This window comes from Diabrotica virgifera, chromosome 1, assembly GCF_917563875.1.
Source record: "Diabrotica virgifera virgifera chromosome 1, PGI_DIABVI_V3a".
NCBI lineage: Eukaryota > Metazoa > Arthropoda > Insecta > Coleoptera > Chrysomelidae > Diabrotica > Diabrotica virgifera.
Genome location: NC_065443.1, coordinates 198,014,388 through 198,041,807, shown reverse-complemented (window position 1 = coordinate 198,041,807; position 27,420 = coordinate 198,014,388). Strand labels below are relative to the sequence as shown.

Genomic DNA, 27,420 nt, shown 5'->3' with positions numbered 1-27,420 from the left:
CTACCCAAATCCGACGCTCAAAAAGGTGTGACTTTTTTCTGAACATTATATAGACCATATAGAACAATTTCGTTTTTTTTTTATTAGAAAAAGGAGTCGCATTCACCAAAAGGTTATTAGCGACGGAACAAAATATAATTAACAAAAGTAAACAACTACAGATTGTACAAAATGTTTATGGATCTTAGATAATTAACTATATTGTCATAGGAACAGTTTTCACCTAGAGCCTCTGGTAGAGCGTTTGGAATATTGTTGCGCTGTCTTTCTTGGTCATATTTACTATAACTTGTTAAAAAGTGTTCGACTGTTAATCGAACGTTACACTGATCACATATAGGTAGATTTTTCTTTGTTGAAAGGTAAGAGTGCGTTAACCTGGTGTGTACTAGACGTAAACGCGCAACCACAATTTGTTCTCGTCTATTCCGCGACGGTGAAATCCACTGAGACACATTATTTTTGATTTTATTCAGCTTAGAATTATTTTGAGACCACTCATTTTGCCACAACACAACACTTTATTTTTAAAATAAGCTTTTAAGTCACTGGAAACACATTTGCCTGTCGGCTCCGAAAAATCACTTAAAATTGCCTCTCGTGCAGTCCTGTCAGCTTCTTTATTTCCTGTTATTCCGACGTGTGAGGGAACCCATAAAAATTGGACGATAAAATTGCCTCTCGTGCAGTCCTGTCAGCTTATTTATTTCCTGTTATTCCGACGTGTGAGGGAACCCATAAAAATTGGACGCTTCTTCCATGTTCATGAGCTTGGGACAGCTGGTATTTTAGCAACTTTTCAAAAGGATGTTTCGGAAAAATGTGTTTTAATGTGTTTAGAGAGCTAAGAGAATCTGTTATGATCAGGGCTTTTGTGAGTGTAAGCTCGTTAAAAAGTTTCACAGCACGGTATATGGCGTAGAGTTCAACTTAATATGTGCTACATTCTGGGGTTAAACGGAGCAGAAGATTGTTTTCTGAAGAAACGATTGCTATTGCTACACCACCGCTTGCACGACTTGCATCTCTACGGTCTTTGCGGAAGCAAGTGAAATATTTTGAATTGTACAACTGATTGGTCTTTGAGTTTGTCTCCTGTAGACAGATAATATCTGGAGAATATTCAGATAAAAGAAGCTGTAGCATAGGGAGACGATGGAAAAATTCATCAATGTTCCATTGAGGTATCGAGTTGAATATTGTTAACAGATTCGGAGTTAGATGATACTGAACAATTGTCTACAGAAGAGTCACTGTCCAAGTCAGAAATCTCTTTCCCTAAATGGTTGTGTAGTTTCTTTTGAAGCTTTCTAAACTTGGTTTTTGTAGATCTATCATTTGCATATTGATAGCTGCTTTGTAAAAGATGGAGTAAACCAGCCATATCAGTTGTAAATTATTTAACGACGCTAATAGTGTCGGGGGAGCCTTGGACATTATCAATCAGTAAGGACAATTGGTGGTAAATTAAAACGAATGTTGGGGTATGATTATCAATAAAATTTTCAAGAGTTTTCCGTGTAGATGGGACTTTAGATGAGCGCGGTTTTTTTGGTTTAGAGGATTTGAGTTTTGCGAACAGATTTTCTGATGAAATTGCTGAGCCTGAAGGAGGCGTATCAACCTCACCAATACTGCGTTTCATGGAAGAACTTGCGTTTTCGCAAGTGCTATTAGAGTTTTCACTTAGATGTTGTGGCTTTATTACATTTGGAAGTACTGGAGCAGACTCATTGGTAGTGACAGAAGTCGAGCTTGAAGTTTTGTTTGTAAGATTGCTTTAAATGGTTGTTTCAGAAAATTGTGGTGATGTATCAGTTTTATTAGAGTTTTTTGCAGTTATATCTAATGGAAGAGGTGCTGATAGATTGGAGGATATTGCTTCCGAAGTTTATGGAAACGGTATTGCCGCTGAATGTGCTTGATTGAAAGTGTTGCTATGAGTAGGAGTATTAGTAATTTCTTGGTCATGGAGATTTGTAGGTGTAGGTGATATGCTCGGATTTGATAATGCATCACTTGATGACTGCTGAATGTTTGGTACCTTGTGTAATATACTTGTTGGAGCTGTTTGATTTGGTACTTCATTGTTTGAATCAATAAGAGTTGATTCCGTTGCTGAACGGTTATTGCATTGGGATGATATGTGTCCTGTATTTTTGCACATAAAGCAGGTGACTGTACCTTGTGACAAAAATATGCGGTAAGGTGTTTGGTCGAAATTTATTAGAATAGAATCTTGAATTGATGATGTTATAGGGCTTACATAAACTTGCCTCCGAAAGCTCAATATGTGACTATACTCCGAAAGATTCAAGCTAATTTTCAGAAATGTTATTGGGGAAATAAGCTTTAAACCGATATTCTGTAATTCTTCAACTAATACTTGATGAGGAATTGACGGGCAGACACCAGACAAGACTAGTCTTTCTGCTGGAGAGACAAGTCTCCGTGCTGTTACAACTTCGCCGAGTACTTCTATAGAGCATGTTGTGTTATGAAATTATCTACTACGGTTTTGTTTGCCACATACATGCAGATTCTATTATAAGATAATCTAGATGAAAAAATGATATTTTTTGGGTTGATTATTGTGCCCAACGGAATTAAATAATCCTGCAGTTTAGCATTATCGATACAACTAAATACAATTGCTTGGGTCTTACTCGGAAAAGAATGTGAAGCGGCTGATGCATAACGTTTGTTATATTCGAACGTTGATTTACTGGACTGGTTAGATCGGAAGGTGTGTTTACATTATGTGAAGTCATCTTAAGCTGCGGTGGCGAAAGCTTCAGTTCGACTCTGGTAAGTGACAAACCAACCGCATGCTAGGTAACCTCACAAAATGATTGTACGGTGGTGTATATTTATTATTTAACGTTTTCTTTTCAGTAGTAATAACCCAACGACATTGATAATTGTTCGAAAAAATTTTATAACAGATTTCGAAAGCTTGTTGCTTGGAAACAGACCGACGCCGTAGGCGGAGGTCTGTTGCCTGTAAGCAACAAGCTTGAGAAAGTTGTTAAAAAATTTTTGAGCATTTATCAATGTTCGAGGGTTATTCGGATAGAAAATTTTTTGCTGGAATTCATATTTTCTATCATTGCAAAAGTCCATAAACGCTTTCCATACAAATTTTTTACTGTAAACAGTATTCTTTAGTATATTTGATTCGATAATTTCATTAATATTCTCATCAGTATTACAACCAAATCGTGACATTTTGAAATATTGAATATTTGAAATGTCAAAATCGAAATGAAACGAAATGTAGGTATCCATAGCTACATGATTGAGTGAAAACAGCCCATGGGATCTGTTTTCAGTATAATGTTGGTTTTATTGGTTGTATTCAATCAGATGGCCACAAATTAATTGATTTCATTGGATTTCTAATTGAGCAAAAAAATTTCACAATAATAAAGTAATAATTACGTATAGATGACTTACGTAGTAGCATCTAGTAGATAAACACTTTAATTTTAAAAACAATTTACTTCCATTCAATTTAATATTACCACTTGTTTTTAGTAAAAACTAGGAGTACAATATCAGTACAACTTGTCAGGGCCGGTCTCCCAGAACAATTTCGTGTTGGAGGATCATTTTCACTTTGGATGTCTGGGTTATGTCATTTTTTGAATCAGTTCTATCATATTAATAGTCGATTCGCTATTAATCTGAGATACAACTGTCTACACTACAATCACAATAAAAATGCACTATATAGAAGTAAACAAACCAAGACACGTTGAATGTTCGAGGAGCACTCCCAAATAATGATTTGGGAGTGCTCCTTTTGCTTGTTTATTTCTGGAGAACCTTTATTGTGATTGTAGTGTAGACAGTTGTGTCTCAGATTAGCGAATCGACTATAGTACGGAGGTCTTGGTCATCCATTCCCATCTGTTGCAAGACACATTTCAGTTTGTCATGAGTTACTCTTTCAAAGGTCTTTTCAAAATCAATAAAACACATGTAAACCGGTTGTTGTAATCCCTACATCTTTAAACCATGAGCTGCAAACTGAATAATGCTTCTATGGTTCCAAGGTTGTTTCTGAATCCAAACTGTGTTTCGCTTAATTGTTCTTCTATTTTGATAAAAATTCTCGAATGCAGTATTCTTAAAAAAATTTCAGTACATGACTCATCAGACTGATGGTATGATCGCTATACTGTTTGGGGTTTATTGTTTTCACCCAATTTTGAAAAAATATGAAAACTTTTGAATTATCCACGTCCGTCTGTCCGTCTGTCTGTTTGTCTGTGATCACATCTCCTCCGTCAATATACTAGCTAGAATAACAAATGAGGTGTCATATGAAAGCTTATAATCCAAGGATGGTACTAATGGTGGGATATTTTACCTAGGCTGTCTGTCCGTCGGTCCGTCCGACCGCGAATATAACTCCTATGTCATTATACCAGGTAGAATGACAAATGATGTGTCAAATGAAAGCTTATAATCCAAGGTTGGTACTAAAGGTGAGATATTTTACCTAGGCTGTCTGTCCGTCGGTCCGTCTGACCGCTAATAGAACTCCTCCGTCATTATACCAGGTAGAATAACAAATGAGGTGTCAAATGAAAGCTTATAATCCAAGGATGGTACCAAAGGTGAGATATGTGACCTAGGCTGTTTGTCCGTCGGTCCGTCCTACCGTGAATATAACTCCTCCGTCATTATACCAGGTAGAATAACAAATGAGGTGTCAAATGAAAGCTTATAATCCAAGGATGGTACTAATGGTGAGATATTTTACCTAGACTGTCTGGCCGTCGGTCCGTCTGACCGCGAATATAACTCCTCCGTCATTATACCAGGTAGAATGACAAATGAGGTGTCAAAAGAAAGCTTATAATCCAAGGATGGTACTAAATGTGAGAAATTTGACTTAGGCTGTATGTCCGTCTGTCCGTCCGACTGCGAATATAACTCCTCTGTCACTTTATCAGGTAGAATAACAATTGAGGTGTCGAATGAAAGCTTATAATCCAAGGATGGTACTAAATGTGCGAAATTTGACCTAGGACCTCCGGTTTTAGAAATGCGACCAGAAGTGCTGTTTTAAAGTCACCGGAATAGTACATGTGATATATTATTCGACGCTACTTCGTAAGAAGAGAACAAATATATACTTCCGGTTTCATGACTGTCTGTTCATCTGTCTTTCCGTTTCCCTATTAATAGGGATAGAATGAAAAATGAGGTGTCAAATGGAAGCTTATAATCCAAGGATGGTATTAAAGATGAGAAATTTGAGGTCGGACTTCCGGTTTTAGAGTTATAACCGTATGAACTGTTCTAAAGTCACCGAAATAGTATAAGCGATATATCTTTCGATGTGCCTTAGCAAGTTGAAAACAAATTTTGGTTTTAGTTTTTATATCACATCCGGTTAACAAGTTTTAACCAGAAGTGACGTTATAGTCGCAGAAATAGTACATGTATCACATCAATGGAAGCGTATTGAAAATTTGAGTTTTAATCTTTAGTTCTTATTTTGAAGTCATTCCTGTTTAAACAATGATGTCCCAAAGTTTAGTCAAAATGACTCAAAATTGGTAAAATCGTATATCGATCGACGCAAAGTTACACGAAGCGTTGAAATATCGACTTTCAGTTCTACTTTCGATTACTTTGGGTGAAAACCTAGGACCTACGAAGTCCAATTACTTGTTTTCTTTGGTATCATGACAAATTTTGACAGTAGCCAGTCTGTTGGTATATGCCTTGTTTCGTATATTTGATTAAAGAGACTTACAAGAGAGTGTTTACCCTTATCGTCTAGTATTGTGATTATTTCGCTGGACCTCAAATTTTTATTCCTTAAACCGGAATATTCTTATAACCGGTATTCTAATAAGCAGGTTGGACTGCATTAGATGTAATTAATTTAAGTTTTTATTATTTTAGATCAGAAACTTGGTATATTTCGAAGATTCGTAAATATTTTAGAACATTGCCACCCATTTAGACTAAAAGGATATAAAGAGTATATATTTTTGGTTGGTGGAGTATGTGTGCCTAGTAATGCGGAACGGAATTATAGATTATTGATGTACGATTCGATCAAAGAGATATGGAAAACGAAATCGAGGATGCCTTTCCGTGTAAGAAACTTTAAAACGTGTATAGTGGGATCTAAGATGTTTATTACAGGTTAGTGTACCGTAACATAGGTGTACTATTCAAAGCTACTGTTTGGGAAAGTATGCAGTACTTATTTAAACATTTTGCTTTATTCATCTTTTTATATGCTTATTCCTATACGGGGTCGGCTTCCCCAATTGCATTTCTCCATAAGTTTCTATCTTACGTCATATCAACATCAATCCCTTTTACCGACATGTCCTGTCTAAGCGTCTCCCCCCGGTCTTATTTGTTCTTCCTCTCGTACTTCTTCCAGGAATATGCACTTCAGCAGTTCTTCGTATTGGGTGATTAACTTCTCGACATTAAACATGACCAAACTATCTTAACTTATGCTCTCTCATTTTGGCATCAATTGCTGCCACACCCAGATTTCCCCCACTATACTAATTTTTAATTTTATCCTTTTTCATCACTCCACTCATCCATCTAAGCATTCTCATTTCCGACACATGCATTCGTTGCTCTTCTTTATTTCTAACTACCCAACATTCAGTTTAGTACATCATAGCCGATTTTATGGCTATTTTATTATAGAATTTTCCCTTCATGGGAATTTTTCTATCATACAACACACCCTCGCTTCCTTCCACTTCGTCTATCCAGTCCTAAATTAACTGCATGCATATCCATATATTTTTCCATTACTCTGTAATACCGATCCTAGATACCTTAAACTATTGCTTTTCACAATTATTTCACAATCCAAAGGTACCATTTTATTTGTAGTAATGTTGTTCATATGTTCATCTTTAAATGGACACTCCAAATACTCTGTCTTTATCCTACTAAGTTTTAAATCTTTTTCCTCCAGAGATTGTCTCCACTGTTCTAGTTTTTGTCCCAAGTCTTTTTTACTATTTCCTACTAACGCTACATCATCAGCATGCATTAAGCACCATGGAATGTTACCCTGTAGTTTCGCTGTTATCTGATCCAAAACTAATTAGAATAAATAGGGACTAAGCACCTATCCTTGGTGCAATCCTACTTTCGCATAAAATTTATCAGTCTCTCCCACATCTGTTTTAACACTAGTCGTTACTCTCTCATACATATATCCCACAATCTTTACATATTCACCAGGGCCTCCTTTCTTTTTGAGTGCATACCACAGAATCTCTCCAGGATCTCTGTCATATGCTGTTTCAAGATCAATGAATACCATATGAGCGTTTGTTTCTTTATTCCTATATTTTTACATCAATTGGTTTATAATGAAAACTGAATATGTTATTGATCTGCCCTGCATAAGCCAAATTGATTATCGGATATTTCGGTTTCTTCACGTATCCGTCTATCTATTCTATAAGTAGATTTATAGCACTGTAATTTTTACATTGGTGTACACCTCCCTTGTTTTTGTAAACAGGTACTAATATAATACTTCTCTATTCGTCTGGCATTTGTTCAAATTCCATAATTCTATTAAATAAACCTGCTAGCCAACTTTTCAAGGAAAATAGATGGTAGGAGATGCTTAGGAAGGAGACGCATTTCCTGACTGAAGAACCTGAGAGAATTGTTTGGTTGCAGCTCAAGGCAACTTTTCAGAGCAGCTGCCTCGAAGGCCAAAATAACCATGATAATTGCCAACTTTCATCGCGGATATGGCACTTAAAATAGAAGAAACCAAAACTTATTTTTGATTAGCTTTATTTTGCTTTATTAGTTCTTTATATCTAACATGTTATACTTATTTAGGTAATACTATATATCTTCTTTTAACACATAAACTTTTTGATATGTATCTTATAGTAATATCATTAATTATATTTACTCTATAGGATATATTTTCGTATTTTTAAATACGTCTCTGTAAGAGTATGTACAAAGCTTTGTTCATCTTTTAACCTATCAATATGGAAGTTTAGTTGTTCATATTCAAAAAATTGCATATTCTTAAAGTCCTTAGAAAACCTTTAAGGATCTTGTCTCTCGTGAAAACGTGTCTAATTGTAACATGTTAAACGATGCCCTTTCCAACCCGAATTTGAACCCCACGGGAGGAAAGGTGTGCTTTGGGTACCTCGCTGTTGACAACAGAATTCCTCAGATCTCAGATCAGAACTACATCAATCACTGTGACACGAAGACGTCGGTACTAGCGCGGTCAACGCGTGCCTCACACTGGCGATGATGCCCAGCGCCAAGTGGTCATGTCTGATAACGAGCTGCAAACTCTCCACGCTAATTAAGATAATTCAACATTTAAGGTAGGTGCTTGGTGCTTTCTTTGTATTCTTCTTCTTAAAGTTCCATCTCCTATTTGAGGTTGGATATCCTAATGACTAGGGAGCGGATTTTATGCTAAATGCATATTGCATGCATATTTCGCATATTTGAGAACTTTACTAAATTTTGCATATTTTTAAAGAAACATGCATACTTTGTGCCTATTTAAAAACATTTGTCAAAAAAAATTAATTTTAATTTTAATTCGACAAAATATTTCCCCGCACCTATCTATTACTTCGAGAACTACCTGAAGAGAGACGGCTCATTCACTGCCTTTTCATTTTTTCTTAGAAAATACCCGATCTTTACACCTAGTACCTATAGTGCTTATAGTACACCGTTATAAAATGATTGTAGGATGTTAAAATGATGAAGAATGGTTTACCGGGAATCCGAATTTTATTTACTTTTATAATATTTAGTACAATTTGTATTCCAATTTAATAGCTATAATTCTGGTGATTCTTGTAAATCTCCTATTGTTAAGAGAATTTACAACTTTAACCATAGTTTTACGATTTTCTAACGGAAATTGAAATATTCATGCTTTAGATCAGATCCCGTCTTTAAACGGCTTTAAAATTTTAGAGGAAATAATATGCGAAATTTTTAATGGAAATTTTGAAATTGATTTTGGTGCAGAATTTTCGGCTTTAACAAGTTATTTTAAATACGCCCAATTACTTCTGTTGATGTTGAAAGGAGTTTTTTCTAGGTATAAAAATATTTTATCTGACCAAAGACAATTTTTGCGCGTAAAAAAATTGGAAAAACACATTGTAGTGAATTATAATCGAAGATATAATAGTGATACTTGTTTTATTCTAAATAGGTAACTATTGGTATCAGTTTTTGTAAAGAAAATGTGAATAAATTACATATATAAAAAATAACGATTTTATTTGACAGATAATAAATAAGATTGTCGCCCCTTCCTTTAAAAGAACCCCCTAGAAAAAAAGAAAATTTGTGGTTTCTCGACATGCGCATTTTTTGAATTTTTGTGCATATCTTGCGCATATTTCGTAATTTTTTACTGCATATATATGCGCATATTTCATCAAAATTGATCGCATATAAATCCGCTCCCTACTAATGACTATGATGAACTAAAGTCAAACCATTCTCTAAGGTTCCTCAGCCAGGATATGCGTCTTCTTCCTATAATTCTTCTTCCTTGGATCCTTCTAGTATCATCAAAGGATGATGTCATGTATCATCACTTCTAGTGATCTAGTATCATCAAAGAGTTCCTGTACATATTTTGTCCACATGCAGATTTCTTGATTTCTGGCTGTGGTGATATTCCCCTGTTGATCTCGCAATTGGCTAGCGTTGTTGGATTTCTGAAGACCAGCTGCTTGTTTCACCTTTTTATGCATGCTAAACGTATCGTGTTTTTGTTCTAACAACTCTATCTCTCCACACTGTGGTTTTAACCCGTTTTCTTCGGCCTTTCGTATTTCAGTTCTTATTTGTCTCTGAATCGTATTGTACATTATTTCGTTGTTCTTTGACTTTTTTCTTTCTTCCATAAGTTGCAGTACATTGTCATTCATCCAACTTTTTCTCATCTATTTCTTTTCTATTAGATGTTCTTCTCTGATATTGTTAAAGGTGTCACATATATTTTGGAGTGATTCTTCGGCATTATATGTGTGCTCCATATTACTTAGCTTCTCTGAAAGAACCTGTGCGACTGTCTCTTTTGTTTTCTTATCTTTTAGTATTATCATATCGCACTTTTGTTGCTATTATTTTTTTGCAATCTTCTTGAATCTAAACCTAAATTTACCATCAACAAGAACATGATCGATGATACGTCATCACCGAGGTAACCCTTAACTGATAGGCATCCATTACGGAATCTCTTGTTCACCAATGTGTAGTCAACTTCATTCCGTATTACGTTTCCTGGTTAATCTTGCTGGGAGACCCAGGTATATAAGCTTCTTGGTGGTATTGAAAATTCGTCTTCCTCTACAAACAGTTTTAATATGTCTCCCCTTTTATTTCTCTGTCCTAGATCAAAATCACCTATGCATTCAACACTTCTCTCTTTACCGAGTTTCGCATTGAAGTCACCCATAATAATAGTTATATCTTTTTTTTTAAGTCGTTTAAGTGATTTATCAACAACTCATAGAATTGCTCTAGCTCTTCTTTTGGTTTATCGCTTGTGGAGGCATGCACTGGTCACACATTTAATTTGACGGGCCTAGTATTCAGTTGAATTATTATTAATTTTTCAAAAATAGGTATACCATTTGTAACATATCGACGTAATTGGGGAGACGCGATTATTCCAACCCCATATATATGTTGTCCACCATCATTTCCTGAGTGGTATACAATATGGTTGTCAACAATACCATCACCATTATTTGTCCACCTCATTTCGCTGATGACCGTTATACCGATTACGAGTATGGTCATTTCTTGAACAGTATTGTGAATTTTTCCAGTCTGATACATTGTTTTCATATTCCAGGTACATATTTTATTAATCAACTCTGATGTTCTTAGATACATTTTTCTGATTCTGTCACAGGGGTTTCGCTGGGTTACGAACTGGGAGGCCCCGTGGTCTAAAGGTGGATCACCTACCCTGCCGAATCTTGGCTTCCGTGTTCCATAATTAGTAACTATTTCCACTTTAGTTGGATTTGCCATGATAACTTTACCAGGGACCTTTAATGCAGTGGTTTCTCGTTGCCTTCTACATTCTGATGCCGTTGACCACTTTCTTGGTTGCTCTGCCTTTAAGACCAGTTTCTCAGTCTCAGGACAGCAGAGTATCCTTCCATTTACGAGCTCGTCCGCCCGAAGCCGTTGGCCAGTAAATGGTGGATTGCTTATCCCGGCATGTTATACGTTAGTTATCTAGCAGGATGTACTATGTGTGATGATCTAGATCATCACACGTGTCACACGAGCAGGTGAGGTTGACATTTGAACAGGAGAAGCTCTGTGTTGAGCATCACTATTCCTTAACATCTCCATACATACTCCAACGCTCGTTATTTAATTAATCAAATCCAGCGAACACATATTATTTAATCAGCTACTACTTTGCCAACAATTTTTTTTGTTTGTAGGAAATAGAGGTCATCCTCATGTAATGCCACTACACATGTTTTGGTACGACTACGAAACTGACGAATGGAGCACACGATATGACTGTCCAAGACATATACGTGACATATCGTATAAGTGCTGCAATTATTTAGATAAATTTCTAATATTTAGTTTAAATTGGAAATGTGCGTGTACGTTCGAAGAAACTAGTGGCTTCACGATATTGCCCTTGGTTTACCCGCCCACACTTGACAACGATATAAAAAATATGCAGATTAAGTGCGGGAAGTTTTCGCTTTTCGCATATAAGGATCGCCTATATTTAAAAGGTAAGGCATAATAAAGTAGTTTATAATGTTTTATATATTTATATCTATAGCTTTAAATTGTACAATCTACAGAATTTGACAATTGTTTAAAAATGTCTTTTTAAAGTTGTACTTCTTTAGGCGCGATTGTGAGTGAATGTAAATATGCGTGAATTCCTCAAAAATTGTTGGTGCTACGCACAGATATTATGTTTGCTCTGATTGGGTATTTCAAAGACCTGTCAAAAATTATCCAATATGGCGGCTGTGGTTTAAGAATGTGTTCTTGTCATTATTATTATTATGGGTATGGTTGTTAAGTTGTGTTTTAAAAGTTTTGAGAACAGAGAGAAAATTGAGTACTGATATTTTAAAGAGTTTTTTTCTACAACCACTATTCAAAGTGCACTTTTCTGCACGGTTTTATGTTAGCAAACTTGATATTTTCTCACAGTATAAGATATTTGACATTAGTGTGCAGAAAAGTGACGTTTCTGTACCGCAAAGTGACGTTTCTGTGCCGCAAAGTTCTTTTCTGCACAGTTGACTACCTCATTCTGAGTAACGTTATATTCTGTTTACATCCGTGGACTACCGCATTCTGAGTAACGTTATAATCTGTTTACATCCGTGGTTAAACTTTAGACAAATATATAACCTATAAGAAAATTATTATATTTAACTATAGCATAGAAACTAAATTATGGATGTTACAACTGTTTTATTTTACAATTTTATTCTTATTAAACATTTTATAATTATCAAATAACCAATAAGGATTTAGCAACCTGTGCAAGATACGTCGAATGAAGTAGGTTTTGTGTAAATCCGTGACTGCATAAATATAATGTCAATAATGTGTAATAATTGTTTAAATTTAAACAAATTAAGGCAGTGCATTAATTTTTTAACTGATTTCTGTGCAATTTATTTAGGTATAAGGAATTTAAATTGATTAGTAGGTATTAATTAAATACAGTTAAAAATTTATCACATAGGTACCTATTATAAATAATCGTCGTTTGGAAATTGTGATTTTTATTTTTAGGAAAAACTGTGCACTCGCGGCACTCGCTTGCGCTCGTACCGCAACTTTTCAAACTCGTGAGAAATTAGTACCTTTCTGCACTTGTTGCACAATATACTATTTTTTTATATATTTTTCTACGAGCGTGCAAAATTGTCTACTTTCGCGCACGCATTTTAGTTTAGAAAGTTTTACTTTTCTGCACGCGTGTTACTTTTCCTCACGCGTTTTACTTTTCCGCACGCGTTTTACTTTTCCGCACGCGTGTTAATTTGTGTGTGTGTGTGTTTATGTTTTATTGGCACTGGACGTGTTAATTTAGATATGTTAATATGAATACATGCAATAAACTAATATTTAGATATTATTTACTAATTTATTTCAAATATATCTTATTGTGTTCATGTTTTAATGAAATTAACGCGATTATTTAATTCATAGGAGATTCTGACCAATATAAAGCTACAGAAATCTGACTTAAATCGATAATTTTTGATAATCTCCCGTCGTTAAGTATATTACGTCAGATGCCCTTCGTTGCTACGAAAAAATACATTCAGTGACATTAATGACAATTATTGTTTTAAAAATTATAAAAGTGATGACTTTCAATCGTCAAATATTTATAAAAACTGTGTGTTTAATGGTACTTACATAAATAAATTACAATAAAATTTTGGTTTTGTACAGTTTTATTCATGAAATAATCGTAACAAATTGCACTCGACCTCTGAAATTAATATAGAATTTTTGCTCTCGTGGCACTTTGACATAATTTCACTCGCCTTCGGGTCGTGAAATTAAAACTGTCAAAGTGCCACCCGGGAAAAATTCAATAATTTCAGAGCTCTTGTGCAATTACTACTGAGAATTCGATGAAATAAAATAATTTTGACATAATATTCGAAAGTCAAATCAGTAGACAATAACAGTGAATTTGAATCGTCGTCATAACCAATTATATTGAAACTTTGGCTTTGACAACCTTGTCAAAGAATTAATTTGTGTATGTATTTTCATATAAATTAATTGATTAAGATTTGGTAATTTTTTAAAAACTCGTAGAAAAAATATTGTTCCTAACGCTTGCAGAAAGTCTATTTTCCGCACTCGACTGCTTGCCGAACTCCCGCTTCGCGTCGTTCGGCAAACTGCAGTCGCGTGCGGAAAAGTATGACTTTCTGCACTTGTTAGGAAATAGTATATTGTGCAACAAGTGCAGAAAGGTACTAATTTCTCACGAGTTTGAAAAGTTGCGGTACGAGCGCAAGCGAGGGCCGCAATTCAAACGAGTGAGAAATTACCTTTCTGCACGTGTTTCACACTATACTTTTTCTACAAGCACAGTTTTTCCTAAAAATAAAAATCACAATTTCCAAACGACGATTAATTATAATAGGTACCTATGTGATAAATTTTAAACTGTATTTAATTAATACCTACTAATCAATTTAAATTCCTTATACCTAAATAAATTGCACAGAAATCAGTTAAAAAATTAATGCACTGCCTTAATTTGTTTAAATTTAAACAATTATTACACATTATTGACATTATATTTATGCAGTCACGGATTTACACAAAACCTACTTCATTCGACGTCTCTTGCACAGGTTGCTAAATCCTTATTGGTTATTTGATAATTATAAAATGTTTAATAAGAATAAAATTGTAAAATAAAACAGTTGTAACATCCATAATTTAGTTTCTATGCTATAGTTAAATATAATAATTGTCTTATAGGTTATATATTTGTCTAAAGTTTAACCACGGATGTAAACAGATTATAACGTTACTCAGAATGCGGTAGTCCACGGATGTAAACAGAATATAACGTTACTCAGAATGAGGTAGTCAACTGTGCATAAAAGAACTTTGCGGCACAGAAACGTCACTTTGCGGCACAGAAACGTCACTTTTCTGCACACTAATGTCAAATATCTTATACTGTGAGAAAATATTAAGTTTGCTAACATAAAACCGTGCAGAAAAGTGCACTTTGAATAGTGGTTGTAGAAACATTATTATTTTGGACAATTAATATAGAAAAAAAGAATGTGTGTGTACTTTGTACTCACGTTAGAAGTTATAATTCTATTAAAATTGCGTAGAAAATCTGCCGTTCTTTAGATTTTCTACGACTCCTAAATGGAAAAGCAATCATTGCTGGAACATTCCAGTTCGTTAAAATATGACGGATTAAGATTATTTTTCGAGAATTTACCATTTTTAATGATTTTAAAACTTGACGAAAATACAGCAGAATCTCGAAAGGACGAAGACGAAACTCGAAGACGGAATTAAAAATTATAGTATAAATTGTTTGTTGAAAAACGATGTTTTTTAGAGTTTATACGATTCAATTTCAATTTTTTCTCAATCACGCCTAAAGAAGTATAACTTCAAAAACGTTAGTACGGTTTTATTACGTTGGCATTGGCTGCCGTGAGACACAAATGTTGTGTCTCACGTGGTTTCCGATAATAGACGCAACACACATCGTATTTGTCTCATTAGAATAGAAATGGGAGCCTCGTGGCCGTTGGGACCCATTTTTTACATTATGGCAGCCAACGCGTTAAGACCAAGCGCAGAAACTTTCGCGTGGTGCCTGAGAATAGAAAAGAAGGAAAATGACTTATAAATAATATTTTTTTTTCATTGATTTCTTCCTTTTTCTTCGATTTGATCTATCCATTTCCTTCTTTTTCTTCCCCTTCTCATTTTTTCCTTCTACTGCACAATTCTAATATTTGCTATGTAATTCTTTCTGGGTTGCTCTAAGGCCTATTTCATACTTTACGACTTCGGTCGTCACGACAAACGGTACGACCGTTTGTCGTGCTCATCGGACTTTCACACTTTACGACAGTATCCATCTTATTGTCGTAGAGAGCACAGGACGTAGAATAAATCGGGCAAAAATTTATTATTTATACATAATATATTATTTATACGTAGAAAAACTTCTTTGAACACCTGCAGATGTGATTGGTGCCTATTTAAATTTAGACAGATGTGCCGGTACTATTTTACAACAATATAAATTTGGGCTTTCTGTAGACAAATATTAGTTTATTACAAGGCAGGTAACGACGGGTTTTCCCGCTTATCTCCTAAGCCTAATAATGCCCGGTTGCACCAACAGATTTTAAGCTTAAGTCGAGAATATCATAAGAAATAATATAATATAATTATAATATATTACAATAAGAATACTATAATATAATAATAGATATAATTAATAATAAGATAAGAATCTAAAATTATGGTGCAACGTAAGTGATACTCAAGAAGACCCTATCTATAAGTAGAACTTAGCTGAGCTGGAGCTTAAGATCTGTTGGTGCAACCAGGCATATAAAATTCTTATGATTTATTGAATTATTAGAGTTTTATTATGGCTCTCATAGACTTTTGCTTAAGACAGAAAGTAACATGAAATTTCACTATAGTTTATCATAAGAAGTAAAATAAACAAAGATAAGCAACATATCTTTTAAATAAATATTTTTACTAAAAATCCTCATTATAATAATTTGTAATTAAATAACATAAAAAATAATAATTGTTCTGAAGCTATTTTCTTGTGGTCTCTTATGCAATTTACTATTTTAGTTGTGAATAAGTCACAATTTTATTTTATTATTAAGTTTACTTGACGTTTCGATTTCCACTTCGGAAATCGTTATTAAAATGATTTCCACTTCGGAAATCGTTATTAAAATACTTCGTTTTCTTTTTGTCTTTATCTTTATGCGTATTATATTACATGCCATAATTATTTCAAAATATTTTATTAGATTTGTACTTTATGTTCTGTTTTAAATAAAATGGTGGAGTAAAAATGTTATTCAAGTAGTGATACATTAAGAATAAGACAATTAAAAATGTTGCGTTTACATAACGTTGGAAATTGATGGGCTAAAAAATTCAGGTTTGTAATCTACGAGTATATTTTAAATGTAAAATAAAGTAAGTACAACTTACCAAACTTAGTTTTCTCCTGGTCCTCTAAGTTTTCATAATCAGGGTTAACCTCCACTAAAACTTCACGCCATGCATTCCTTGTCGCATTTCTGTCTTTATACACATCCAAAGTTTTGTCTCACAACACTGGTCTACTTTGTACCAGTGGAATTAAAAATTCCCCATCTACATTGTCTGCCATTATGTACGTGCCACTGGATTCACTGGTTCTAGACGACTAACTGTCGTTAAGTATGAAAGCACTAATTTATGCATTATGCCCGTGGTTCACTGATAGCACGGTACGACACGACCGTCGTCCATTGCAGTGACATTGGATGACAGGCGAGAAGCAACGGCACGACAGTTAGTCGTGGTCGTCCTGTGTGAAAGGCTCCGTTCATTGCTGTATTGGACTAATGGAATGTACGACTAACTGTCGTTACAACCGTTTGTCGTGACGACCAAAGTCGTAAAGTATGAAATAGGCCTAACATATTATTATGTAAACAGCATTATGATAGTACCAAATTATATAATATATACCTTGTGTTAGCTACAGAGCCGCAGTTGACGTCTACGCAGCTAGTTCGCGCACCGTTACTAAGACAGAGATAGATTGATGATTGTACTTCCGCACCTGTGATGCAAGTTGCAGTTTGTATTCGCTATTAGCCTGAAGCCACGTCACCTATAATAGGTCTGAACGTAAGGAGAATGTACATACAGTGCTAGTCAAAAGTCCGACCCCCTTTTGTATCTTTTGAACGATTATTCTTATAATAGTGAAATTGGGAGGGACGAAAAAACGGACGTAGGCTTCTCAACTAGTTATAACAGGTAATAGTGACAGATAACAGCGCCAGTGACCTTATTCGCCTTGTGCAAGTACCTACTTGGAGGGGATACGAGAATCGATCGTGCGCGAGTAGCGGAGAAATCTTTCAACTTTCTTAAATAATTCATTGTCAATTGAAATTGTCAAATTGACGTATATTAAATATCTACTGTCAATGAAGAAGAAAAATTATATGTTGCTCCACAATATTGATATGCTATGCAATTAATATATAAAAGTAAATTTAATTAATTGTATTTTGCTTGTAGTAGTGCATTTTAATAATTAATTTTATTTACTACTTTCAATTGTTTACCTTTTAATAACATAACCTTAGTATTACTTATTCTTCTTATAATTTTTTTGGGCTATGGCCTTGACAATTGTCCAGTATCCAGGACCAATATGATTGGCCAATATAATTAAAAGTTAGAAAAATGTTGCCGAGCTAAGAAACCAGGTGATGCATTTTTGAACTTGCACGGTCCCAATAACAAGTGATACCCCTTTTGAAAGATATTGAAAATACCCATTTGGTCATACTAATTCTATTTAGGCTTATGCTCATTTTGGTGAATAATTTAAATAAATATAAAATTTTAGTTTTGCAATTAATTAATAAAAATTCAAACTTCCGCCTATAGTTACTTGTCAAAAAGGTTGTCGTAAAAACAACTAGAGAATTGAAAAACGACAACTTTTTGACAACTAACCATAGGCGAATATTTGAGTTTTTATTAATTAAATGCGAAACTACAATATTATATTTATTTAATTTATTAAATAGTATGATTGAATAGGTATATGAAAACTGTACTTTCACATTTAATTAATAAAAAATATTCAAACTTCCGCCTCTGGTGATTTGTCAAAAAGTTGAAGTTGACGTAAAAACAATTACCTGCAGAATTTAAAAATGTCAACTCTTTGACAACTAACCAGAGGCGGACGTTTGAATATTTATTAATTAAATGCGAAACTACAATAATTTTAGTGTTTATTTAATTTGTTCATCAAAATGAGCTTAAATTCAAATACAATTAGTATGACTGAATAGGTATCTTCAATACCTTTTAAACAAGGTATCACTTGCCATAAGGTCCATTTAAAATTTTCGGTCAAAGTGGCTTCGTAACGTCATCTGTCACTATTACTTCACCTGCTATGACATTGTGTGAGAAGCTTACGTCTGTTTATTTCGTCTCTCCAAATTTCATTATTAGCGTATAACCGTTGTTGGGTTTTTTTAACATTAATGAATAATTTTTCGCTGGTTTTGAATCTCGGAAACTAGGAATAACTAAAGGCACTTTTCACAAACTTACTTTATTACAATAACAAAAACTTTTCGGTATTAACGTAATAATTTTTGTGGGATCGGACACAAGCCCTACTTTCCCGTATATTTTTTTAATATTTCTAACACAACCTTAGTAACGAACTTTTTTTGTTTTGAATATTGCGCCTTTGTGAACACTTCTAATCACAGAATCTAAAAACATAGAAAAAACTTTGTGAAGTGCGCACAAGGCGCAAACTACTAAACAAAATATTTAAATAAAGTATAGTTTCACTAAATATTAGTGTTGGGAATTTATTTCTCCAACATGCTGGGGGCCTTGGGTTTGATACCAAAATAATATATTCCACCGTCTCTACAGTTTTTTTAAGAACCTATTGCTTATATAAGTATAAAAATATTATAAGGTTTTAAATTTAAATAGAAATAATTATAAAGTTAAATTTTGCTTATTATTATAAATTAAAAAAAAATTTAAATTTGTTCATAGTTAATTGGAAGAACATTAATTTTTGTGACAGAGCGTAGGTATGTTCCCTTTTTAGTTTTTACTTCCATCACTCTTACCTTTCTGTCTTTACCAGGAATAACTTTATTAATCCTTGCTCTAGGCCACCCAAAAGTAGAAACCTTGTCCTCCCTTACAAGCACCAGCATGCCTTCTTGTAAATTTGACAACGATTTTCTCCATTTAGGTCCGTTTTGATGTTGTGTTAGATAATCTTGGTACCACTTTTGCCAAAAATGCTGCTGCATTTGAACACACAACCTCCACAATTTTAATCTGTTTTCAGGAATCTCTGTTAAATCAGTTTCAGGGAAAGTTGTCAAAGGCGCACCTATTAGAAAATGACCTGGTGTCACATATTCTAAGTCAGAGGAATCAAAATTAATTGCCATAAGAAGCCTTGAATTTAATATTTCTTCAACTTGAGTAATCAAAGTATTAAACTCCTCATATGTTAAAATATTATTTCCCATCACCCTTTTTATGATATTTAGCACTCTTCACCCCGGCCTCCCATAGACACCCAAATACTGGAGAATAACTTGGGATGAAGCAAAATTAAATTTTATCATTAAGGCAAAAGTTATTTAACTTAATGTTATCGTTTAGAAGTTTTTGAAATTGATTGTTTCCTCTCTTGAATGTAGCACCATGGTCACAAAAGATCTTGGATGGTTTACCCCTTCTAAAAATGAATATCTTTAATGAAGCTAACAAAGTATCTGTTGTTAGATCAGAGAGTAACTCCATATGAATTGCCTTCACAGAAAAGCAGACAAACAATGCTATATATGCTTTTGTCATGATAGACTTTCTAATTCGTGACTGTTTAATTTGAAAGGGACCACCAGAAGTCTATACCAACATTCTGAAAAACCCTTGATGAACGTACCCCTTGTTCAGGAAGAGATCCCATTAGCTGTTCACTGCACTTGGCCTTAAATTTAAAACAGGTTACGCATTTGTGAAAAATCCTTTTAATTTCTTTAGTGGCACTAATAATCCAAAAATTTTGATTTAATGAACTTAAAACTTGTTTCGGACCTGCATGTAAAAGTCTTAAGTGCTCTCTGTGAATCAAAAGATCAGTGATATGATTGTTTTTGGGAACGATCAAAGGATGTTTTTTATTAAAAGAAATATCTCAGTTCTCCAGTCTACCACCAACTCTTAACAGTCCCTCAGAGTCCAAGAAAGGATATAGAGAATTTAAATTAGACTTAACTGCTGTGTTGTTGGTTAGACATTTTATTTCCTCAGAAAAATGAAAACTTTGTTCATACTTAATAATGGTTTTAAGACTATTTTCCAGTTCTGCAACTGTTAAACCAGTAATCTTTTTATTTTTATTTTTTATATTATTTACAAATCGTAGGTAATAAGCTACTATTTTTTGAAGTTTTGTTAAGCTAGAGAATTTTATGAAGAAAGATTCTGGTTTGACCTTAGCTAAAGTGACAACCTTATATTCAGGCAAATGGTCAGGAGTAGAAAATGAAATTTCAAAGTACAAGAATTCAATATTTGAAAGAATTTCAGGACCATTAAACCAAAGGTGGTTCCCATAAGGCAACAACAGGGTTGTTTTAATAAGGATAATATCCCAACTTTCTACAGGTTGTTTTAAATTTTTTAGTGCACCTAACTGCTCTCTCACTTTACTAATGAACTCACGTAAGGCGGTGGAAATTCCTTTTTGCATGGAGGGAATGTCAAGTAGTGAATAAATGTGAGAATTTATTATAGTGTCGGAAACAGAGGTTGAACCTTGCAAAATGGACACAAGTCCAGTTTTTTCTGATATATCAGGGGGGTGCTTATTATGAGACTAACTTTTTCTGAAAAAATTTCGCCCCGGAACCCCCTTTTCACCCCTTTAAAGGGGGTAATTTGTGGTTTTTGCGGAAAGTAGCCCTTCCTGTACTTTTGCAAAAAAATTCTTTTATAGAAATATGAAGATGACTATATTTTCTACGATTTATTTCCTAACAGCATATGTCTATCACCCACCGTTTAGTGGGGGTGGGGCCCCAAAGTTGACAAGTTTTTAAAAAAGATGTTTTTAAAAAATTATTTTTCCCTAACTGTAATGGAAATTAAAAAGAAATCCTAAAATTATTCACAAATAAGTGACTGATATTTTGGTATAGGTTTCACTTAAGGGTAATTGCCCTTTTTTTAATTACAGGGTGTTACATTTTAAAAAACCCCTTTTTATAACATCTGAACCGTTTATGCTAGAGTAAAAAGACTTTAAGCGATTACCCATGTACTGGTGCTATTTACAAATTTGTATAATGCACCCTCATTTTTTCCCTGGAACCACCCAAAAAAAAAGAAGAATTAATAAAGAAAGTGATTTTCTTGGAATCCTTCACACACAATGCTCTTTATTAATATTTTTTATATATAATTTTGTGCACGTTATTATTACCCATGCATGGACACCAAAAGCGATTTCCTAGTGCAACCCCTGTAGCAAAAAAAAAATAAATAAAATGGGGGTTGAAAAAAAAAATTTTTGTTTGCTTTTTGATCCATATGGGCATATGCTTCATCAATAGTGTTTTTCAAAAATATATATGGTTATTGCAACATCCCTGCGGAAACCACCTCTATCGTTGAAAATATACTGCAGAAACTACCCCTATCCCTTGGCGAGCATGTTTTTACGATTTTCTCATTACCTAGGCATTCTTTTTAAACAAAACTTATACAAGGTATAAGCAACCGTTACGGCACAGTGGCGCCGTATACCTCAGATATGCTTTGGTGGGCTCCAGTTTTTGTTTTGTTTTTTTTTCGTCACCTGTTTGTTTTATTGATAAAGTACTTATGTAAAATAAAACAACAGAGTATAACCTACAAATTATGACCTATACACATTTTACATTCTTTCCGCACCAAAGCCACAGTGGTGGCCCAAAATCAATTTTTGCATATTTTCGCCACCTACACGCATTTTATTGCATTACTGCTACGTTAATAGCACAATATTCACCCTTAAGTGGTCACTAAGCAGTGGTGGATCCAGGGAGGGGTGATGGGGACGATCACCACCCCTCTCAAACCAAGTGATATTATATTTAAAGATTATAAAAATATTCATTTATTTTTATAAAAATTTATCCAATTGGCACCCCCCTCTTAACTATGCTGGATCCGCCACTATCGTTAAAGCATAAAAAGTACGCCATTCTTATAAAAATAATAATATAATATAAGTAGTTCTATAAAAATAAATGAATATTTTTATAATCTTTAAATATAATATCACTTGGTTTGAGAGGGTCATCGCCCCCATCACCCCTCCCTGGATCCGCCACTGCTTATCGACCACTTACGCGTGAATATTGTGCTATTAAGGTAGCATTAATGCAATAAAATGCGTGTAGGTGGCGAAAATATGCAAAAATTGATTTTGGGCCACCACTGTGGCTTTGGGGCGCAAAGAATGTAAAAGGTACATAGGTCATAATTTGTAGGTTAGACTGTGTTGTTTTATTTTACATAAGTACTTTATTAATAAAACGAATAGGTGACGAAAAAAAAACAAAGCTGGAGCCCGCCAAAGCATATCTGAGGTTTACGGCGCCACTGTGCCGTAACGGTTGCTTATACAAAAAAAATAAATAGTACCTAATTTTTAGAGTAAATAGTGGTCTTTAACCTTGTATAAGTTTTGTTTAAAAATAATGCCTAGGTAATGAGAAAATCGTAAAAACATGCTCGCCAAGGGATAGGGGTAGTTTCTGCAGTATATTTTCAAGGATAGAGGTGGTTTCCGCAGGGATGTTGCAATAACCATATATATAATTTAAAAAACACTATTGATGAAGCATATGCCCATATGGATCAAAAAGCAAAAAAAAAATTTCAAAATTGCAAAAGGTACAGGAAGTGCTACGTTCCGCAAAAACCACAAATTACCCCCTTTAAAGGGGGTGAAAAGGGGGTTCCGGCGCGAAATTTTTTAAGACAAAGGTAAGTCTCATAATAACCACCCCTTGATATACCTGAAAAAAAAATAAAACCGCACTTGTGTCCATTTTGCAAGGTTCAACCTCTGTTTCCTACATTATTAATATTGTTTCATAATCATGCATCATCATAAGAGTCATTTGTTAGAGGTAGATCATTTATTAGGCTTCTTGCCTCCCCTTCCAAATGGTTCTTTAAATGAAACAGTTTTTCAACATTTTTCAGTGAATTATTTCTATCAAAAACAGCTAGAAATAAATCTATAAAAGGTCTATAACTTGTTAAATCTTTGCCGTCATAAGAAGGAATGTTTATTCGTGGAATATTTGAAGAATAAAAAGAAGTTTTTACATCTTGTGGATTAGTACTTACGCTCTGTATTACTGTTTTTGAGAGTTGACTATTAATTTTTGCCAATGTATTATAATATTCCTCTCTACTATCATCAACCGAATCTTCATATCCCTGCTCACAACATAAAATGTCGCAATGAAGATCTTGTACTTTATTAAAATTTTATATTATTAAGTCTTTTCTAGTTTGTAATTGATTAATTGTTAATTCTGAAATTTCTTTGTCCAAATGTTTTGAAACAAACCTTGTAATAGTTTTAATCGACTCAATTGCTTGAGTCTGTTTGGCTTTTAGTTTCCCAATATCTTTTTTAGTGGACATTTTTCTCTTATGAAACTACCTAACACTTAAAAGGCATAAAATTATTATAAATTTCAAATGAAAATAACAAATGTTGACGATTGTTTACAAATACCAAATCAAAGTAAATTTATTTTAATTTTGTCACTGTCAATGTCAGTTTTCTGTCACTTCATTTATGATCGATTTCATGAAGAATCGATTATCCTTCTCGAGCGCTGGATTGACGCTAGCCGTTCGCCTTTTTTCACATAGATGGCGTTATGGTATTATGCTTGACGTTTTAGAAATTTAATGTTTCAATGTTCTTTTTGTTGAATAATTTCTTTTTTTATCAGGTGTCTTGCTTACCTTCTGAAAATTAAGGTAATTCCTAGCTTTTTTTATCTCCGACTCGACTGGATCAATTTGATGTTGGGTTTTTTCAACATTAAGGAATAATTTAAGCTGGATTTGAATTTCGGAAGCTAGGAATAACTAAAGGCACTTTTCGCAAACTCACTTTATTACAATAACACAAACTTTTCGGTATTAACGTAATAATTTTTGTGGGATCGGACACAAGCCCTACTTTCCGGTTTTTATATATTTTTTTTATTATTTCTAACAAAACCCTAGCACGGAATAAATAACCACACAGAAGCGAGACTCCTGCCGAAAACGGTAACATAATTTTCATGCTCATGTGTCAACGTAACTGGTGCAACCTCACTTTTGCGACTGGCGTGACAGTTGTTTATAGTTAAATTTTATATTTATATTGGCGAGGAACCGCAAAGTGGGCGACGCCTGGTGGCGAATTTGAAAAGCATCAACTCAAGGAAAACATTGACTTTGCCATTAATTTGTGTACATATTTGCGGTCAGTTTATGTTGTAATTCACAATAATTTCGACTTAAAAAAACTATTGCAGTGTTCCTCAGTATTCATTCTTATTATACTCTACGTAATGACCTAAATTAACCAATACCAAATCACACATTTTGTTAATTTAACGTTTGTATTAACCGTAGTATTTTTTAATGTTTAAGCGACTGCAAAATTAAATAAATAAATGAAATGTAGTATATATTCTGTACATAGAATGTACATTGTTATGCAAAATATCCCGACCACTTCGTAATTTCCAGAACACAATTATTATACAATGAATTCACCTACTTAGTTTCCAAGTATGCAGTTTTTATCTAATTAAAAATTGTTATCTGTTGGTGTAAAATAAATTGTAGTGCACCTATTAATTAAATTAAAAACAAAATTAGAAATCCTAAGATAGATTAATAATTTTTATAACGCTGTGTGATTATCGGGGGGCCAGATTTTTTTTTTATGAAAATAAGTAAAAACAAATCTGTAGTTAGCATCCAATTTTAATGAATGCATACAGATTAAACATAATTTTGAGTCGTCTTTAACTTATAAGATGTCTTAGTTGCAAAACTTAGTGGTTACTTCGGCAAAACACTCCTGTAAATGATATTAACTTAACGTTTTAGAACTGTGAATTCAAATGACAAAATGAATTGTTTTCCTAGAGTTGTCGTTCATCTTTGAAATTTTGACCGCCCTCTGTTGGAATTTAATTTTGCGAATATGTTTTATTTTATATATATTTTATAGTTAAATTTTATATTTCATATTTAATTAATAACTACTTGTCAAAAATATTACCTAATTTGGAATGGTCTATTCCTTAGAACTTCCTTAGAAGGTCAAATATTTCGGTACCAACAAAGTCAATGAAAACGACAGTCAGATTCGCTTTTGTGTGGTTATTTATTCTGTGACCCTAGAAACGAACTTTTTGTGTTTTGAATATTGCGCCTTTGTGTAAACTTCTAATCACACCACATAATAACTTAGAATAAACTTTGTGAAGTGTACACAAGGCGCAAACCAGTAAACAAAATATTCAAATAAAGTATGGTTTCACTAAATATTAGTGTTGGGAACTTATTTCTCCAACAACCGTTCAAAAGATGCGAGGGGGAGACCGGACTTTTGACTAGCACTGAGTATATATGTTTTTCTATTTAATTCATCATAACTTTTTTTATTTTATTTGAAGCAACATTATAAGAAAATAATTTACGTAGGTAATTTAAAATTTTAAAGCATATTACGGTCCTGTTGATATGACTCAGGAATTGAGAGCTTCAATAGCATCTGAACATTCTGACCGAATTCCGTTTGTACTATTGTAAGCGGGAAACTTATTAGGGAAGCTAATTATTTTTGTTTTCATCATCATCAATGGTGCTACTTTAACAGCCCTATGAAATAGCCTCGACCTTCCGAAAGTCTATTACGCCAGTCAGTCCTATCCAATGCCAACCTTTGCTGTTTGTTGCGAATATTTTTCTCCCATCCTCATCTACACCATCCTTCCATCTGAGTTTTGGCCTACCCCTATTTCTACTTCCCACAGGTTGTAACATAAGGATTCTTCTAGGAGGGTTATTCTGCTGTGATCTTGCTAGATGTCCTGTCCATCTTAGTCTTCCTATTCTTATAAGAGATACTACGTCTTTACCACCAAATTTTTGTTTATATCTGTTTTAGGTACAAAAATATTAGAAATGAAGAAGATTTATGATGGATTGGAAGTTATTTTCATAAAAACCATTTCCACTGTTAAATATGATGATTTAGAAACGACTATCTGTGATAATATGGTATATACGTTATACAGAGAACACACGATACACGGCTACATGTACTCGTTTGAAAAATTCAATTTAGATACCCACGAAATGGAAATCATTTTCGACGGACTCAAAACGCTGCAAGTAGAAGAGAAACTTTTTAACTTGGATCAACGTTATCATTCATTAAACATATTCTCAGTCTCTCATCACAATTTATTTGACGAAAATGAATTGGTGAATAAAAATTTCTGATTTTTTAATAAAAATTTATAATTAAGATATATTTAAGATTCATGTCTTTTTTCATATTAAGGTACGCATCCATACGTGAGTGCTCCCTGGTCGGTGTAGCAGCTCCACATAGTGGATACGTTGGTGCTCGCTGCTCGACTCTCGCCCTCTTTGATTCAACCAGTTTGCGGTTTATATGTAGGGAAGCGCATGATGTATCTATTTGAGCAGCTACACCGAGCGCGGAGCACCCACGTAGGGATACGTAACTTTATAGTACTTCCTTCTCTAACACTAATATTTGCAGAATAAACAGCGCCCCAATGTGGACAGTATTTGTTAAAATACCAGTAACCACCACCAACACAACTTATAACTTTCAAGAAGAGGATGGAGGAGCCTGCCTTTGGACTTCATTCAGATATATAAATCTGAGGAAAAGGACCCTTAAATAGTATATGCAACTAGTTATATTGT

At 33.9% G+C, this 27,420-nt stretch overlaps 1 protein-coding gene across 1 annotated transcript; it reads left to right on the top strand.

Annotated features, from left to right (window-relative positions):
• The first annotated feature begins 1,784 nt into the window (after positions 1-1,784).
• LOC114327589 (uncharacterized) lies at positions 1,785-26,964 on the top strand. Its single transcript, XM_050662360.1, has 4 exons — positions 1,785-1,902; positions 5,926-6,171; positions 11,499-11,807; positions 26,627-26,964. The coding sequence occupies exons 1-4, from the start codon at positions 1,785-1,787 to the stop codon at positions 26,962-26,964; spliced, it is 1,011 nt and encodes a 336-aa protein (XP_050518317.1).
• Positions 26,965-27,420: the final 456 nt, after the last annotated feature.

What these genes read in the sequence shown, in the direction of transcription:
- LOC114327589 (XM_050662360.1), top strand. Translation starts at nt 1,785, where the DNA reads ATGGTTGTTTCAGAAAATTGTGGTGATGTATCAGTTTTATTAGAGTTT. An exon ending in ATCTAAGATGTTTATTACAG is followed by an intron (nt 6,172 to 11,498) that starts GTTAGTGTACCG and finishes TTTTGTTTGTAG; the next exon opens with GAAATAGAGGTCATCCTCAT. An exon ending in GGATCGCCTATATTTAAAAG is followed by an intron (nt 11,808 to 26,626) that starts GTAAGGCATAAT and finishes TATCTGTTTTAG; the next exon opens with GTACAAAAATATTAGAAATG.